We start from the raw sequence: 18,482 nt of genomic DNA, 5'->3' as shown, positions 1-18,482 counted from the left end.
GCTGCACTGAAAGTAAAGGGGCCGAATAATTTTGCACGCACCACTTTTCAGTTTATTTGCTAAAAAAGTTTAAATTATCCAATAGATTTTATTCCACTTCACAATTGTGTCCCACTTGTTGGTGATTCTTCACAAAAAATTAAAATTTTATATCTTTATGTTTGAAGCCTGAAATGTGGCAAAAGATTGAAAAGTTCAAGGGGGCCGAATACTTTCGCAAGGCACTGTACTTGGGATTCTTCCTGATCAGGCAGTGCAATGGACTGGTGTTTAAGATGCACTATGTTTTACGTTGGATGCTATGAAAGATTCTATCATTCAAGCCTCACGGTTTATGCGAGGGCTAGTGCATACACGCAGAGTCCTGTGGCTGAAGAATTGGTCACCCGAAGCACTGTGTAAGAAGCTCTTCTCCAGTTTCCTATTTCATGGTGAACGGATATTTGGGGACAATCTAGATAAATATATCCAAAGGATCTCTAATGGGAAAAATTATTTTACCAGTAAAGAGGAAGTTTAAACATTTCTCCTTTTTAAGCGTTCTTCCTCTCCAGTGCCAGGGGCATCTGCCTCTTCAACCGCCCGGTTGAAGAGGAAGACCTCAAGGGCCAGGGCCAAAAGAGGACTTTGGTCAGAAAGCCCGCAAAACAAAATGCTAAAGCCTCCTTATGAAGGGGCGGCCCTGCTCGCTTGAGCGGGGGGAAGACTTCTGCAATATTCAAAGATCTGGCAGGAACAATGTAAAGACAGATGGGTGGCTTCCTCAGTTTCTCTAGGTCAGTGGTCATCAACCCTGTCCTCAGGGCCCGCTAACAGGCCAGGCTCTATGTATTACCTTGGGGAGATGCAGACAAGAATACTGCAATCACTGAGCAGCAAATTATATCACCTGTGATGTATTTTAGTTATCTTGCAAACCTGGCCTGTTAGTGGGCCCTGAGGACAGTGTTGATGACCACTGCTCTAGGTTACAAACTAGAGTTCCAATAACTCCCGTCTCCTCCTTATCAAAAATCAAATGTTCCCAGAGATCCAGAGAAAAGGAAGTCTCTCTTGCTAGCTCTGGATCATCTCTTATCCCAGGAGATATCAGAGGTTCCCTTAGAGGAACAGGGCTCAGGGTTTTATTCAAACCTTTTCACGGTACAAAAACCAAACTGGGAGGTAAGACCCATTCTAGATCTCAAAGATCTGAATCGGCACTTAAATATCCGGTCCTTTCGCATGGAGTCAATCCGATCAGTTGATTCCATTTTGCAAGGAGGGGAGTTTTTGGCATCGATTGATATCAAGGATGCATATTTCCACGTGCTGATATTTCCCACTCATCAGAATTTTCTACACTTTGAGGTAGAAAATCATTATTTTCAATTTGTGGCTCTGCCATTCGGTCTAGCCACCGCACCACGGGAGTTCTTCAGAAAGATTCTGGCACCTCCTTTGGCCAGGTTAAGGGCTCAGGGCATACCTGTCTTAACCTATTTAGATGATCTGCTTTTAGTAGATCAATGAGTCTCTGGTCTAAACCAAAGTTTTTAATCTCAGCTGTAAGCTACCTGGAATTCCAAGGTTGGATACCAACCTAGAAAAATCCTCCTCCTTAAAACCATCAAGGAGATTACAGTACTTGGGGCTGGTCATAGATACCGTACAAAAGAAGGTATTCCTACCCTAGGCAAGAATCCGCTCCATAAAAGAACTGATTCAACATGTCAAAGCAAAGAGAAATCCTTCCATTTGGCTGTGCATGAAATTGTTAGGGAAGATGGTGGCCTCCTTCGAGGCTGTCCCTTATGCGCAGTTTCATTCAAGACTGCTACAAAACACCAGTCTGTTGGCCTGGAACAAGAAGGTTTAGGCTTTGGACTCTCTCATGCGCTTATCCCCCGAGGTGTGTCAGAGCCTCAATTGGTTGCTATCCAGCAACCTCCAAAAGGGGAAATACCTTTTACCAGTATCCTGGAAAGTGGTAACAATGGATGCCAGCCTTCTAGGCTGGGGAGCAGTACTAGAAGAAGCTTCTGTCCAGGGGAAATGGTCCAAGTCAGAAAGGACGTTGCCCATCAACATTCTAGAGATTCGGGCAGTATGTCTGGCCCTAGAGTCCTGGACGCTCAGGCTACGGAATTGTCCTGTCAGGATTCAATCCGACAATGCCACGGCTGTGGCTTACATTAATCACCAGGGAGGCACAAGAAGTCGCGCAGCCCAAAAAGAGGTGAATCATGTTCTAGCTTGGGCAGAAAGCAACATTCCTTGCCTATGAGCGATTTCATACCAGAAAATTGGCAGGCGGACTACTTGAGCCGCCAACAATTGTTTCCAGGAGAATGGTCCCCTCCCCCCGTCATCTTTCTATCGATATGTCAAAGATGGGACCTTGGACCCTGCCATTGTGGCCAGACCTTCTCTCTCAAGGTTCGGTATTCCATCCTACCTTACAAACGCTATATTTAACGGTTTGGTTATAGAAACCCACATTCTAAAGGACCGTGGATTATCCCCTTCAGTAGTGTCTACTTTGGTTAATGCTAGGAAGCTAGCCTCCAGAGTCATTTACTATAGAGTCTGGAAGGCATATGTTTCTTGGTGTGGATCCAGGGGTTGGCACCTCAGGAAGTATGTCATAGGTAGGATCCTTGAATTCCTGCAAATGGGATTGGAAACTAAGCTGACCTTGAGTACTATCAAGGGCCAGGTCTCGGACTTATCAGTATTTCTCTTATATTCACGTACCGACACAGCTCCTCTCTGCCGCGTACACACGGTCGGAGAATCCGTCGGAATGCGTCTTATCGGACCGTGTCGTCAGATAATCCGACTGTGTGTGGTATGCATCGGACTGATTCCGTCCGAATCTCCGTCTGACCCAATTTTCCAATATGTTGGAAATATTTCCTGACCAACTGGGCCGGTCGGACCTAATCCGATCATGTGTAGAGAATTTTGATCGGACCAAGTGCCACGCATGCTTAGATCAAATTCCTACATCAAAGCTATTGGCTACTAGCCTGAGTCTAGTCCCATCCTAACAAAATTACGCCATCACGTTCTGAAAGATCTTATTTTTCGACAACTTAGTCCGACCGTGTGTATGCAACAGTTTCGGACACAATCCGTCAGACTAAATCCGCGGACAAAATCCGACGGATTTGGTTGTGGAAATCTCCGACCGTGTGTACAGGGGCTTAGACCATTGGGTTGTATACATTTCCCTTTAGGAGACACTAGGCAAAGTTGTAACACAACATTCAGAACTTTCAGTTCCGCCCAGGGGGAGGGCCCCTTGGTATCAACCCTACACCCTGCCTTGCAGTAATCAGTTTTATTTTGCCTAGTGAAGGAGACACACCTAGGAACCCTGCGGGCCCATAGGTCCGTGTTTTTTTTTTTTATGCAGAAGCTTTGCTTTTTGCTTCACTTTTTGCGCAAGATGAGTGATCCTGTGATCTTCTATCAACAGCTGGCTGGGTGACAGACTGGTTCACTTATCCTTGTAGTCTCCCCAGTCTGGCCATTGAGCGTGTGCAGGTCGCAGCTACAGCTCGGCAGGCCACGACATACCTCAGCTCCAGAGGTGGTCGGTGAGCTTTTATGCTCCGGGGCATACAATATGACAGGGCTACTGATGTCTGCGTCACAGTATGCCGAGGCCAGTAGCTACCCTGTACTGATCAGGAGTAGATCTACAATGGAATGTCACCCCGCTCTTCAGGACTGGTAAGTACAGCTCTCCCTGTTCTGATGGGGCTGAGCAGCTGGGCATTCCCTGGGAGGTCGATTTGGGGGCCCCCTCACCTCCCTATCTTCTCTCCCTGCCCCCCTGGGGGGGGAGGGAATTCTGCATATGGCTGCTGAGCGGTGTGTGTGCGCCTATATAGGGGCTCTCTGTGGGCTCTTACCTGACATGGGGGGGGGGGGGGCTGGCTCAATGGCGGTGGTCCTGGGACCTGTATGGTATGCCCCTGGGAGGTGCATGTGAGGGTCTGCTGGGAATGGTGCAGCGCTGTGGCTTTGCAGGTTTTTTTTTATATCTACCTCATGGCGATGTTTGGTGGCCATTTTAGGTGTGGGCAGAGCAGGCTGACTGTCTGGGCTTCAGTGGCCATTTTCTATGTGATTCCTATTCAAGGCACTGGTGGGCATTTTCTGGAAGGCTGAACATATTTCAGTGTTCCCTGACAGCAGCATGGCTCATGTGCTCTCACAGCCTTTTTTCTCGGTGTTTCCCGTCTGTGTACTGGATGCTGAGTGGCCAATTTATGGAAGCCTGAGCATTTTTTCTGATCGTTTTAGCGATCGTTCCAGCGGTTATCACCAACTCAGTTTTTGGTTTCCTCTGCACCTGGGCACACTCATGGACTACAGACACCACTTGTGGACAGAGCAGAACTCCCCAGGGTGGTGAGTCTGGCGGGAATGAGCCCCTCAGTCAGCGGCATCAGGGAGGGTGGGACTGTCACTGTCCTAAGTCCCTTTCGGGTGGCAGAAAGGATAGGGTCAGCATGGCTCAGAAACTAGTGTTTCTTCCCCCAAAGTCCAGGCAATAGCGACTGGGTCACCTGCAGACTGCGCAGCACCCATGGACACCCTAATGGCGGTCCTCAACTCGTTCATTGCTAGATGGAGGCGGTGCGTGGGAAGATGGGTGCAATAAGGTGGGCCCCCCCCCCCCCCGTCCTCTGGGGAGAGCTCTGGCACAGACTCGGGCTCTGCTGAAGCTTGTGACCCCTGCTCTGTCTTGTCAGATGACGCTGACCAGGACTGTTCGGACAGTGAAGATGAGTCCCCGTCCGGGTCCGTGCACGATAAAAACCGCTTGTTGGAGCACATATGACAGCTGTGCGTGATACCCTGAAGATTCAGGAGCCAGCAGGTCCCCTGCTGATGTATCTGTCCCTTTTGGGTCCTGCAAGCCAGCATGGTCACCTATGGTGTTCCCCTATCTGACTTATTTGCAAGTTCACTTACAGGGAATGGGGTCGCACACAATGGACCTTTTTGTTCCCCAGACACATGGCGGTGCGTTACCCTTTTGAGGAAAGCCTTCTCACAAGTGGTCGGCTCCTCCCGGCTGTGGACCTCCAGTATCCAGGTTAAATAAGTAACCATGATCCTGGTAGTGGGAACTCCTGCATTTAAGGATCCCGCGGACAGGAAGGTTGAGGCAGTGGTTAGTTCCTTGTGTACAGTTGTGGGGTCCGCTGTGCGACCAGTACTGGCATCAGCACTTGTGTCACAGACACTTACTGAGCGGACAAAACTTTTGCACTGCAAATTGGGAGAGCAATAGGCTTCTCCTGTCTGTGCGAAATTAGCAGACCAACTAGTGCAAGGCCTTAAGTAAGTTGTGACTTGGCCCTGGATACCTTCCCTCTGTATCTAGGGCTTCAGTGTCAGCTGTGGTGCTGAGGAGCCTGATTTGGCTAATATGCTGGTCTGTTGACCAGGCATCTAAAAAAAGCCCTGACAAATCTTCTCCTCCTTGGCGACCGGATCTTTGGAGCCTCTTTGGATGGCATTAGTAAAAATGCCACCAGTGGTAGAGTACACTACTCCCACAGGCCAGGAAGGCTAAGGAGCCACACCGTAGGCTAGGGCCCCTTTTTCCGTTCACTAACGGCTTTTCAGTCCGCCTGGAGTTTCGGTATAACAGGACGACCAAAAACATCCCTGGAACTGCAAGCCTAACAAGCCTGCGAGTATAAGTGCTACCGCATGAAGGTTTGTCCCCACCCATGTCTCAGGTGGGGGGTCGCCTTCGGGAGTTTGCAGCCCAGTGGTCCCCTCGGTTTTTGACCAATGGACCTGCGATCTGATTTCCTTAGGCTACAAGATAGAGTTTCTCTCTTGGTCACCAAACAGATTCTTCCTCTCCAGCATACCCGTATCCCCGGCTCCCCTGGAGGCCCTCTTGGGGGAAGTAAGGGACCTGCTGAGTCGCAGGGTGGTTGTACCTGTTCTGGAATTGGAACGTTTCCAGGGATTCTACTCCAATATGCTTGTAGTTCCCAAGAAGGAAGGGGTATGTCCAATCTTGGACCTAGAAGCCCTCTATCACTTTGTTAAAGTGAAGAGGTTCAAAATGGAATCGGTTCGCCCAGTAGTTGCTGCACTCCATCAAGGGTACTCCCTTGGACTTCCAGGATGCGTACCTGCACATACCCATATGCCTGTGACAGCAGAAGTTTTTGCGATTTGCAGTCGGGGAAGCCCACTACCAGTTTGTGGCTCTCCCTTTTGGTCTGGCATCAGCCCCCCGAGTCCGGTTTTGGCGTTGCTACGGCAACGCGGGGTCGCGATCGTGCGATATCTAGACGATCTTCTCCTGAGAGCATCTTCCGCCTCAGAATTAGAGGAGGATGTGGCGATCATCATGCAGACTCTGTGAGCATTTGCGTGGCTGTTGAACCTAAAGAACTTGGTGATTGTACCGACTCAGCGTTTGGAGTACCTAGGCTTGCTGCTAGACTCGATGGAAGCGAGAGTTTTTCTCCCTTCAGACAAGCTGCAGACTCTTAGATCCGCGGTAAAACTGCGGATAAACTGCAGATGGTCGTCGCTTTGCTTTTGCATGCGAGTCCTGGAGCGCATGACGGTCTCCTTTTTGGGGCTGTACCGTTTTCCCAGTTGTACACCAGAGTCCTGCAGAAGGAGATCTTGTCAAAATGGGACAGATCTCAGTTGTCCCTGGATCGTCAGATTCAGGTGAGCCAGTCAGAGAATCACTGATCTGGTGGCTCAGGTCCCTGGTGATTTAGGCCGGAAAGTCATTTCTACTTCTAATATGGACAGTGATCACACAGGACACCAGCCTTTTCGGCTGGGATGGAGTAATGGGGGTTCAGTCGATCTGCTCGACCTGAGAGCGACTGTGCCTCTCCACATGGTCAATGAGACTGCAAGGACGTCCGATCAGGATCCAGTCAGACAACACCACTGCAGGTGGGGGGCGAGTAGCTCAGCCGCGGCATGGGAGGTCGCTCACATACTTTGGTGGGCAGAGCGACATGTACTGGTTTTGTCGGCCATTTACATAACCGGAGTGGAGAACTGGCAGGCGGACTGTCTGAGTCGCCAGATGCTGGACCCAGGAGAATGGGCGTTGCATCTGGAGATATTCAGGTTACCTGAGGTGGGGCACACCAGACGTGGATCTTCTGGCCCCCGTTTCAATCAGGGGGTGCCAAGAATCGTGTCCAGGATAAGGGATCCGCGGGCAGACGCATCAGACGCGCTGGTGGCTCCGTGATCTATGCTTTTCCTCCACTGATCCATCCACGTCCCTGGTACGCAGACCTGGTGCGTCTGGTGGTAGACGCTCTTTGGCGACTGCCATTACGAGAGGACTTTCTGTCTCAAGGTCCGATTCTCCATCCTGCTTTACCATCGCCAGCTTTAACGGCACGGCTATTGAGAGCCAGGTTTTGAGGAACTGGGGCTGTCAGACTCACTGCACGGAAATATTTCTTCTTGGAAGATATATCATCGTTCCTGGATGGCCTACATCTCCATGTGTGCGGAGAAAGGTTGGCATCCGCGCTCTTTTTTTCCATATCCAGGATCCTGCTGTTTTTTCAGCAAGGAGTAGACCACAAAATGCCGTTAAGCACAATTAAGGGGCAAAAATTTCAGCTTTGGCTGTCTTTTTTTTTTTTTTTTTTTTTTCAGCGACCCCTGGAGTCTCACTCATAGTGAGCACCTTTGTTCAGGGGGTTCATCATGTAGTCCGCCGTTACCCCCATGGTTTTTGAACCTGGTGTTATGGGCGCTTCAAGAGCCGCTGCTTGAAAATATCAGGGAGTTTCCCCTATTGACTTTCCCAGAAAGTGGCCTTTCTAGTGGCCATCACCTAGGCCAGGAGGGGTTCGGAACTTGCGGCCTGTTGCGTTCACAACCGTCCTTTCTACCGAAGGTGGTCTCGGCTTTTCACATTGAGGACATTGTGTTACCATCTCTCTGTCCTAGGCCGAAACACCCTAAGGAGGTGGACCTTCATGCACTGGACGTGGTTCGGGCTCTGAAAGTGTATTTGTCTACCACTGCTCCCTTTCAGAAGTCAGACTCGATGTTTGTCTCGGTAGCTGGTCCCAAGAAAGGCATGGCGTTCTCATCAGCCACCATTTCCAGGTGGATCATACATATTGTAGTACAATTCTATGCCTTAAAGGGACAGGTTCCCCTCTTTCCGGTTACAGCCCATTCCACAAGGGCAATCGGAACATCTTGGGCCTTCCGACACCAAGCGTCTGTCTCTCAGGTGTGTAAGACGGCGACCTGGTCATCTGTCCACATGTTTACCAAGTTCTACAAGGTAGACGTCAGTGCATCGGCTGATGCCTGTTTGGCCGCAAAGTTTTTGCAGGCAGCTGTATAGTTGCAATTGAATATGCAATATTTTTTCTTTTTTTTTGGGGGTTTTTCGATAAAAACACAGTAACTTTTTAAGAATGCACTGTTGCATTACTTCCGCAGTTTTTTTTTTTTGTGCGGTTGTGGGTAGTCACTCCTGTTGAAGGTACCCTGATTTTGTGCTGAAGGTTTCCACGCACTATTGTTTTGTGGGTACAGTTTTACTAGTTCCCACTTGCCATGGTGGATGAGGTTTTTATGCTGTTTTTTCCACCCGCTCGTTTGGCACTGCTTGGGGATGTCCCAATGGTCTAAGAGAGGAGCTGTGTCGGTCGGTGAATACAAGAGAAAATAGGATTTTTTGTACTCACCGTAAAATCCTTTTCTCCGTAATTCACTGACCGACACAACATCCGCCCCTCCTTTTATCTTTACGTTATACTGCTTGTTGACATACTGATTACTGCAAGGCAGGGTGGAGGGTTGATACCTAGGGGACCGCCCCCTTGGCGGAACTTGCCTAGTGTCTCCTAAAGGGAAAGGTATACAACCCAATGGTCTAAGAGAGGAGCTGTGTCGGTTGGTGAATTACAGAGAAAAGGATTTTGCGGTGAGTACAAAAAAAAATCTTATTTTTTTCCATCGGCCTCTTGCTTCTCACTCTCTGGTTCGTAGTTTTATTCAAGGGTTAACACAAATTAATCCCCCTTTAAGGGCACCTCTAAATCCTTGGGATTTGAATTTTGTCTTATCGGCTTTACAGAATCGGCCTTTTTGAGCCTATACAGGAAATTCCCTTCATTCTTTTGACAAGAAAAATAGTCTTTTTGGTTGCCATATCCTCTGCCAGAAGAGTTTCGGACTTGGTGGCTCTGTCTTGTAAAGAGCCATATTTGTTAATGCATAAGGAGAAGGTGGTAATGCGGCCTCATCCTGAATTCCTACCAAAGGTAGTGACAGGTTTTCATTTGAACCAGGATATTATTCTGCCTTCTTTCTTCCCAGAGCTTTGATCTAGGGAAGAGAAGGCACTACATTGCCTTGATGTAGTAAGAGCGGTCAAAGTCTTTTTAAAGGAGACCGCTCAGGTTCGCAAAATAGATGTTTTGTTTGTACTGCCAGAAGCTCCTAAAAGAGGAGGCAGCATAAAAATCTACTATTTCCAAATTGATTCTACAAGTGATTGTTCAAGCTTATGATCTAAAGAAGAAAATTCCTCCTTTTCATGTTAAAATGCACTCCACCAGGGCTGTTATGCGTTTTTTTTTTTTGAATTGACGCTTTTTTTTTGGTTATACATCCTTTTCATGTTAAAACGCACTCCACCAGGGCTGTCAGGGCCTCTTGAGCGATGCATCACCAAGCCTCTATGGCTCAGATCTGTAAGGCCGCAACTTGGTCTTCAGTCCATACGTTTTCCAGACTCTATCAAATCAATGTTAAAGGGGTTGTAAAGGTAAATGTTTTTTCACCTTAATGCATTCTATGCATTAAGGTGAAAAAAAACATCTGACAGTGCCTGCGCCCCCAGCCCCCCCGTTTTACTTACCTCACCCCTCGAAAGTCCCGCGCTCGTCTCCCAACGTCCTTTCCACCGTTCAGCCTGGCTGCTGATTGGCTGGAGTGGATGGATGGAAAGCAGCGCAGCCATTGACTCGCGCTGCTGTCAATCACATCCACTGATGCGGAGTGCCAGGGGGCGGGGCCGCGTGATACAGCGAGCGGCTATAGCCGCAAGCTGTATCACGGGAGCGCGCCCTCAGATGCTTCTCACCATGCGAGGGAGCTCGCAGGAACGTGAGAAGCACCTTCGGGAGGAAGCCGAGACAGCCGCCGAGGGACCCCAAAAGAGCAGGTTCGGGGCCACTCTGCAAAACGAGCTGCACAGTGGAGGTAAGTATAACATGTTTGTTATTTTAAAAAATATATATAAATTCACTTTACAATCCTTTTAAAGTCCATGAGGATATTGCCTTAGAGCGTAGTGTACTGCAGACTGCAGTATAAGTCCTTTAGCCTCTTAATGCCCTACCTTTTTTGCTGTCTCCCTCCCTTCAGTTGCCATTGCTATGGGACGTCCTACATAGTAACTACAATGGCTCTGTGTCCCCTGATGTATGAAAAGAAAACAGGATTTTTAAAACCGCTTACCTGTAAAATCCTTTTTCTTTGAAGTACATCAAATGTGTATTACTTGGCTAAAAAACTGAGGTACTCCCAGTAGTGGGAGGGGTTATATATGGAGCGTGCACTTCTTGTCTTAGGGTGTGCCAGTGTCCATCACCTAAAGGTGGCCTACATAGTAGCTACTATGGCTCTGTGTCCCCTGATGTACTTCAATGAAAAGGATTTTACAGGTAAGCTGTTTTAAAAGTCCTGTTTTTTCAAAGGTGAAGCTTTAAAAGTTCCTAAAGGTTAAGAGTTAACCGGTTCCTTACCGGCGCATGCCAATGTACATGGCAGAATGGCATGGACAGGCAAATGGGCGTAGAGGTACGTCCCTTTAAATTTGCCGCCGTGCCATTGGCAGGGACCTCCGTGAGTCGGGTCATGGGTCCCGTGGTCTCAATCAACGCGGGGATACCCTCGATCGTCTCATGGGGAGGAAGAACGGGGAGATGCTAATGTAAACAATCATCTCCCCGTTCTGCCTAGTGACAGTGTCACAGATCTCTGCTCCCTGTGTTTGGGAGCAGAGATCAATGACATGTCACACGTAGCCATGCCCCACAGTTAGAAACACGCCCCAGGACACACTTAACCCTTACCCTGCCCCTTAGTGGTTAACCCCTTCACTGCCAGTGTCATTTATACAGGAATCGGTGCATTTGTATAGCACTGATTGCTGTATAAATGACAATGGTCCCAAAAATGTGTCAAAAATATCTGACGTGTCCGCCATAATATCGCAGCCATGATAAAAATTGCAGATCGCCGCCATTACTAGTAAAAAAAAAAAAAAAATAATAAAAATGCCATAAAACTATCCCGTTTTGTAAACACTATAAATTTTGCACCAACCAATCAATAAACGCTTATTGCGATTTTTTTATTTTATTTATTTATTTATATTTATTATAGCAAAATGTAAAAAGCAATGTGTTTTTTTTTTTTTTTTTTTTTTTTTTTTTTTAAATTGATGCTTTTTTTTTGGTTATAGCATAAAAAAATAAAACCCGCAGGGGTGATCAAATACCACTAAAAGAAAGCTCTATTTGTGGGAAAAAAAGGACGCCAATTTTGTTTGGGAGCCACGCCACACGACCGCGCATTTGTCGGTTAAAGTGACTCAGTGCTGAATCACAAAAAGTGCTCTTGTCAGGAAGGGGGTAAAATCTTCCGGGGCTGAAGTGGTTAACTGTGAATAATGGGCCTGGAATTATTGATCTCATTCTGGCGTGCGTGGCAATATGTACAACGTGTAGCACAATTTTTTGGGCATGGCACCCGCCAGCGTGCATTCATATTCGTACTTGTGTGTTTTGACATTATTATTAACAGGATTTATATAGTGTTAAGAGTTTGCATAATGCTTTACAATATAAAGGGAGACCTTTTTTTTTATCCCATTGGGGACAAAAAGCCTCCCACGTGATGCATTTTTGATGACCGGTTCTCTTTGAAGTGACTCTAAGACCCCTTTCACACTTAGGCGCTTTACAGGTGCTATAGCGCTAAAAATAGCGCCTGTAAAGCACCTCTCCTGTCACTCCGATGTGAAAGACCAAGGGTTTTCACATTGGGGTGCTGCGCTGGCAGGATGTAAAAAAAATAAAAAGTCCTGCATACAGCTTCTTTGAGGCGCTTTAGGAGCGGTGTATACACCAGTAAAGCGCCCCTGCCTATTGAAATGAATGGGCAGCACCGGCAAAGTGCTTTGAGGGCGCTTTTAACTAGGGTTGTACCAATACTGAGCATTTGCCCGAGTACTTGTACTCGAGCAAATGCTCCGATACTTCACTCGATGCCTGGGCAGGGTGATCAGTGCGGTGGGAGAGTTACAAACACTGATCACCCTATAAAGATTTCAAAGTCTGACAGCCGGCCCGTTTCTCCGCTTCTCTCTCCCCCCCCCCCCCCCCCCCGCGTCTTTCAGCTGCTTTAGTAAAAGTGAAATCAGCGGTGATCAGTGCTTCTAACTCTCCCTCACGATCACCGCTGACTGTCCCCATATGCTCCTCCCAGTCCCCCTCCGTTCTGCTGCTGTCCCCCCTCAAGGTCCCCCTCCATGCTGCTGTCACCCTCGGTTCTCCTGTGTCCTTCTCCATGCTGCTGTTCTCCTCTGTCTCCCCATCTGTGCTGCTGTCTCCCTCTCTACTCCTTTGTGTCCCCCTCCATGCTGCTGCCCCCCTCCGTTCTCCTTCACCCCCTCGATCAGTCAGGATGGAGATTGTAGGTAGCAGCCGGTAAATCTGGCTCCTTACTTCTCTGAATGGACAGAGTTAGTCCATTCACGTAACTGATTTCATTTTATGAATGGATAGAAGCCGCTGTCTTCTCTCCATTCATTTTCAGTGCAGCTGAGGTTGCTGAGATAGGGACTGGGGGATCTGTGTCCCTAGTCCCTTTCCCTGTCTTAAAGGGGAGATGTCAGGGGTCTGTTAACACAGACACTGTCCATCATTCCCCCCTCCCCCCCCTTAAAAAAAAAAGAAAGCAAGCATTTTGAAAATTAAATAAATTGTAAAAATAAAAAAAAATTGGGAAAAAAACTACTGACACATGTGCCACTGTCACATGAGATTTAAAAAAAGTATCGGTAATCTGTATCTGCGAGTACTTGAAAAAAGTATCGGTACTTGTACTCGGTCTTAAAAAAGTAGTATCTGGACAACCCTACTTTTAACCCTTTTTCAGCTGCTAGCAGGCGTTAAAAGCTAGCCGCCGACGCCCCGGCAATGTCAGTGTGAAAGGGTTCTAAAGGTTGTGACCTGCGTTGTGCAATTGATTTGCACAGAGCAGCCTGATCCTCTTCTTTTCGGGTCCTCCGCTGGCAGTCCTGGCTTGTGCCCTCAGTAGCAAGCCTCTTGCTATGGGGGCACTCAAGCAGACTCGCTCCCGAGCCGTGCTCTTGTGAATGAACATTGTAGAAGATCCAGTCACAAAAGTAGCTTATGAATTTATATAAAACATATACTTTATTACATCCATGTAAAAAGTTATAAAATCATCAATGTAAAAACATAATCCTCAAAATTAGAGATGAGCTTGATGTTTGGCAAATACTGAACATTATGGGGCGTTGGCGGGAAATTCCAACGCCTTGGAACACCCCATAATGCACTGCGAGATCAGTGGGGCATCCTCAAACGCAAGGTGGAGGAGTGCAAGGTCTCTAACATCCACCAGCTCCATGATATCGTCATGGAGGAGTGGAAGAGTACTTCAGTGGCAAGCTGCGAAGCTCTGGTGAACTCCATGCCCAAGAGGGTTAAGACAGTGCTGGAAAATAATGGTGACCACACAAAATATTGACTCTTGGGCCCAATTTGGACATTTTGTTGTACTCACTTTTGTTACCAGCGGTTTAGACATTAATGGCTGTTTGTGGAGTTATTTTGAGGGGACAGAAAAATTGACACTGTTATACAAGCTAGAGCTGCCACGACGTGTCGACGTAATCGACTACGTCGACTAAGAAAATTCGTCAACGTGCGTAAATGGCGTCGACGCGTCACGCACGTGTCATCTCGCGGGTAAATGGCGGTAATGGCGGCGGCAGCTGCTGCTCCTGCTCCCACTCCCACTCCCGGGAATGGGGAAAAAAGTTCCGGTGCAGCACGAAAATCCAGACCACGACTTTCAAAGGTATGGGAATTCTTTAAACAGAGGCCAGATAAAATGGTCCTTTGTTCCCTCTGCAAAACCGAACTGGCGTACCACGGCAGCACTACTGCGATGCACGAGCACCTCAGAAGAAAACATCCTGGCGCACTACGGCCTCAAATGGACGAGCCATCTTTGTAAGTACTTACTACTTACTTACTAGTATTTTGTTCATTTTGGGAGTAATTTGTGGTCAATATTTATTAATATATTATTGCTCATGCTGCTACTGCTAGTAAGTAAGATACATCATTATTAGTGCATGCTCAGGGGCCAGGGGTATTTGTTGCTGTGCTGCTTTGCTAATTTCTTTTTAGTGGCCATCTCATGTTTTTTTTTTTTTAATGTTTCACATTCACAAGGCACTTTTTGCACTGCATCCGTCTTGCTGATCTGGGGATCCCTCAGGGCATGGTTTGACAACTTCCTGCAATGTATGAGCTGAGAAGAGATGCCATGCTTTTCTTCCAATACACAGAGCAGCAACAATATAATATTAATTTAATTGCAGACAGACATTTACTACACTACCCGTGCCCTCTTTTAAATATGCAGTACAAGTACATTATTAGCAGCATTGAGCATTCATGTTGGTTAAACTTGGTTCAGGTTCCTAAATGTTAATTATTATTGTCTTTTTTTTTTTTTTCTCAGGAAGAGGCAAAGCTGTGTACAGGAGTTCTTCTTCCATAAAAAGGATGTCACTGTTTGCTCACCCCAAATGGCCATTGCATATACCAATAGCATACTCAACATGATTGTAAAAGATATGAGACCAATTTCCATTGTAGACGGTCAAGGATTTCGTGAGATGATCAACACGTTTTACCCAGGATACACACTTCCCTCCGGGTCCCATTTCACTAAGCTGATGGAGAAGAAATATGAGGAGAATTTTGAAAGATTGAAAGCATCACTCAAAGATGTGAAATCAAAAATAGCTCTCACCACAGACGCATGGACCAGCATTGCCACAGAGGCATACTTGGGTGTCACATGCCACTTCATCAATGAAGACTGGAATCTTACATCGTACAATCTGACCACTATGCCACTTGAAGATCGGCACACAGCTGAAAACATTGCTAACTGGGTGGAAAAAGCAGCTGAAAAGTTTGAGATATCCATGGCCAATGTAAATGTAGTTGTCCATGATAACGCTGCAAATGTTGTCGCTGCTCTGCGTATTTTGGAAGAAAAGCATGGCATCTCTTCTCTCAGGTGTGCTGGTCATACATTGCAGTTAGTTGTCAACCATGCCCTGAGGGATCCCCAGATCAGCAAGACCCTGAGGGCTGCAAAGTGCCTTGTGGAACATTTAAAAAAAAGTGAGCTGGCCACTACAAAGCTTAAAGCAAAGCAGCAACAAATGGGTACCCCTGAGCACACACTAATAAATGATGTATCCGTAAGATGGAACAGTACTTTACACATGATCAGCCGCCTGCTTGAACAGAGGTGGCCTGTGACTGCAACTCTTTCCGATCCTGATGTCACCACACGAGGGAAGCGCTTCCTAGATTTAAAACATGATCAGTGGAGCTTACTTGAGGAAGTGGAACAAGTCCTGAAGCCATTTGAGTGTGCTACTGTTTTCTTGAGTGGAGAGTCCTATGTGACTGCTTCTGCTCTACCTCCTCTGGTAAAGGGCCTCCAGAAATCCATACAGAGCACAATTTGCGAGACAGCAGCAGTTAAAGCTTTCCAAAGTGTTGCTGCACAGGAGATGACATCAAGATGGGAGCGGGAAACTAAATTCAGAGATGATGGTGGAGAAAATATATGTCTTATTGCAGCAGCTCTGGACCTCAGATTCCGCAAACTAAAATTCCTGAGAGCAGAGGACAGTTTAAAAGTTCACCTCAAGGTCCAAGCTCTTGCTCTTGAAGTGAAAAGAAGATACGAGGAAGAGCAAACGCAACATCGATGTGAGGAACAACTGTCAACCAGTGCAGACATGAAATTTTCTGAGAAGAGGCAAGTGTCTCTGTTAGACACTTTGCTCGGTTCTTCAGATTCAGATGACCACCACAGTAATGGCGAGGATGACACTGGTCACATCCAAGATCAAGAAACCCACAGTGAAGTTGTGCGGAATGAGATACACATGTATTTCAGTGAGCAGGCTATTCTAAAGGAAGAAAATCCGCTGAAATGGTGGAAGGAAAATGAAAAGAGGTTTCCCATCTTGGCCATGCTGGCAAAGAGTTACTTGTCTGTGCCTGCAACATCAACCCCATCTGAAAGGCTTTTCTCAGTTGCTGGCAACATTGTGACTAAAAAAAGAGCAAGCCTAACATCAGAGCATGTTGATATGCTAACCTTCCTCCATTGCAATGCTAAAATATAGCATTGTAATGGAGGAAGTAACACAGGCCCCCAACCTTTTGCACTTGTCATGACTGTGTTGTGTTCTTGTTGGGCTGTATTAGTGTATTTATGTTGAGATGGCAGCGTTGTATTGGCCATATTTTTGCACAGCCACAGTGTTGAGCAGTGCTTTTGGTGGGCTTGGTTCCTCCTTGCTTCCTTCCTTGAAAACTATTACCTCCTCAGGTATGTTTTACATTACAATCAAAGTAACACACCACAAAAATACTGCTCAATCAGCACTCTGACTCTACAATAACACTATATATTCAATCATCAATGATTACAATTACATAGTGTTATTGTATGTTGACCAGCATTTTTGTGGTGTTAAACAACACTTTAGGTCAAGAGGCATAATGCCATATAAATTCTGCCTAACACTTTGCAAAAGATGCATTCTGAAGGCATGTGTGGTTGAGGAGTAGTAAGGTAAGGTTACCCAGCACAATGGCTTCTGAATTCATCTTTTGCAAAGTGTTAGGCAGAATTTATATGGCATTTTCATGCCTCATGCCCTAAAGCGTTACGTTTTATTTTTGGGAACTTGTGTTTTTGCACAGTGTTGAGCAGCAGTTCAGACTTCAGACTCAGAGCAGCAGTGCTTTTGTTGGATATGGCTCCTTCTTGAAAACTATGTTACCTCCTCAGGTATGTTTTACATTACAATTAAAGTAACACACCACAAAAATACTGCTCAATCAGCACTCTGACTCTACAATAACACTATGTATTCAATCATCAATGATTACAATTACATAGTGTTATTGTATGTTGACCAGCATTTTTGTGGTGTTAAACAACAACACTTTAGGTCAAGAGGCATAATGCCATATAAATTCTGCCTAACACTTTGCAAAATATGCATTCTGATCTGAAGGCATTATGTGCGGTTGAGTAGTAAGGTTAGTTAGTACCACACATTGTTGCACAATGCCTTCTGAATGCATCTTTTGCAAAGTGTTAGGCAGAATTTATATGGCATTTTCATGCCTCATGCCCTAAAGCGTTACCTTGTATTTTTTGCCACTTGTGTTTTTTTTGCAAACACAGTGTTGAGTAGCAGTTCAGACTCGAGCAGCAGTGCTTTTGTGGATATGGCTCCGCCTCCTTCTTGAAAACTATGTTACCTCCTCAGGTATGTTTTGCATTAGAATTAAAGTAACACGACACATAAATACTGCTCAATCAGCACTCTCTACAATAACACTATGTATTTAATTCAATCAAAGATGATTACAATACATAGTGTTATTGTATGTTGACCAGCATTTTTGTGGTGTTAAACAATAACACTTTAGGTCAAGAGGCATAATGCCATATAAATTCTGCCTAACACTTTGCAAAAGATGCATTCTGAAGGCATTATGTGTGGTTGAGTAGTAAGGTAACACACAATGCCTTCAGAATGCATCTTTTGCAAAGTGTTAGGCAGAATTTTTATGGAATTTTCATGCCTCATGCCCTAAAGCATTACCTTTTTATTTTTGGGCACTTTATTTTGGTATATTATGTCTCATGTGTTTTGTACACACTACACAGTGTTGAGCATGAGCAGCAGTGCAGAGCAGCAGTGCTTTTGTAGCATTTTTATATGGCATTTTTTTTAATGCTTCAGGCTCTGAATTAATGGCAATGGCATAACCATTATTCGTGCCTGATGCTAAAGTGTTGTTTACATTTTATTTTTGGCACTTTTTTATACTGTAAAAACTTTACCACATTGAAGTACTTTTTGGAAAAAATGTAATAAAAGTTGAAATATTATATTTAGAAGTTGTACGTATCATTTTTTTGTAAAGTTATCCAAAGGATTATTATCTAATCACAAAAAGAACACACTAGATTCATTAAAAAATAAAATAAAAAAATAATCGGATAGTCGTTGACTAATCGAAAAAATAATCGATAGATTAGTCGACAGACAAATTAAT

General features: G+C 45.9%; 1 protein-coding gene across 2 annotated transcripts in view; it reads left to right on the top strand.

Moving 5' to 3' along the window:
• The window catches only part of RUNDC1 (RUN domain containing 1), a 228,425-nt gene that overhangs the window by 30,992 nt on the left and 178,951 nt on the right, over positions 1 to 18,482 (top strand). Inside the window, exon 2 of one of the 2 annotated variants that reach the window (XM_077459426.1) lies at positions 14,833 to 18,310. The exons of the other annotated variant lie outside the window; for it this stretch is intronic. Within the exon in view, the coding sequence (XP_077315552.1) occupies positions 14,833 to 16,528 (1,696 nt within the window). The 3' untranslated portion in view covers positions 16,529 to 18,310. Of the gene's footprint in view, positions 1 to 14,832; positions 18,311 to 18,482 lie in introns of those variants that run through there. 2 annotated transcript variants of the gene reach the window in all.

The sequence above is a fragment of the Lithobates pipiens genome, unplaced genomic scaffold, assembly GCF_037356315.1.
Source record: "Lithobates pipiens isolate NorthernLeopardFrog02 unplaced genomic scaffold, aLitPip1_a1.2 Scaffold_28, whole genome shotgun sequence".
In the NCBI taxonomy this organism is placed as follows: domain Eukaryota; kingdom Metazoa; phylum Chordata; class Amphibia; order Anura; family Ranidae; genus Lithobates; species Lithobates pipiens.
This window is presented reverse-complemented; position numbering and strand designations above follow the sequence as displayed.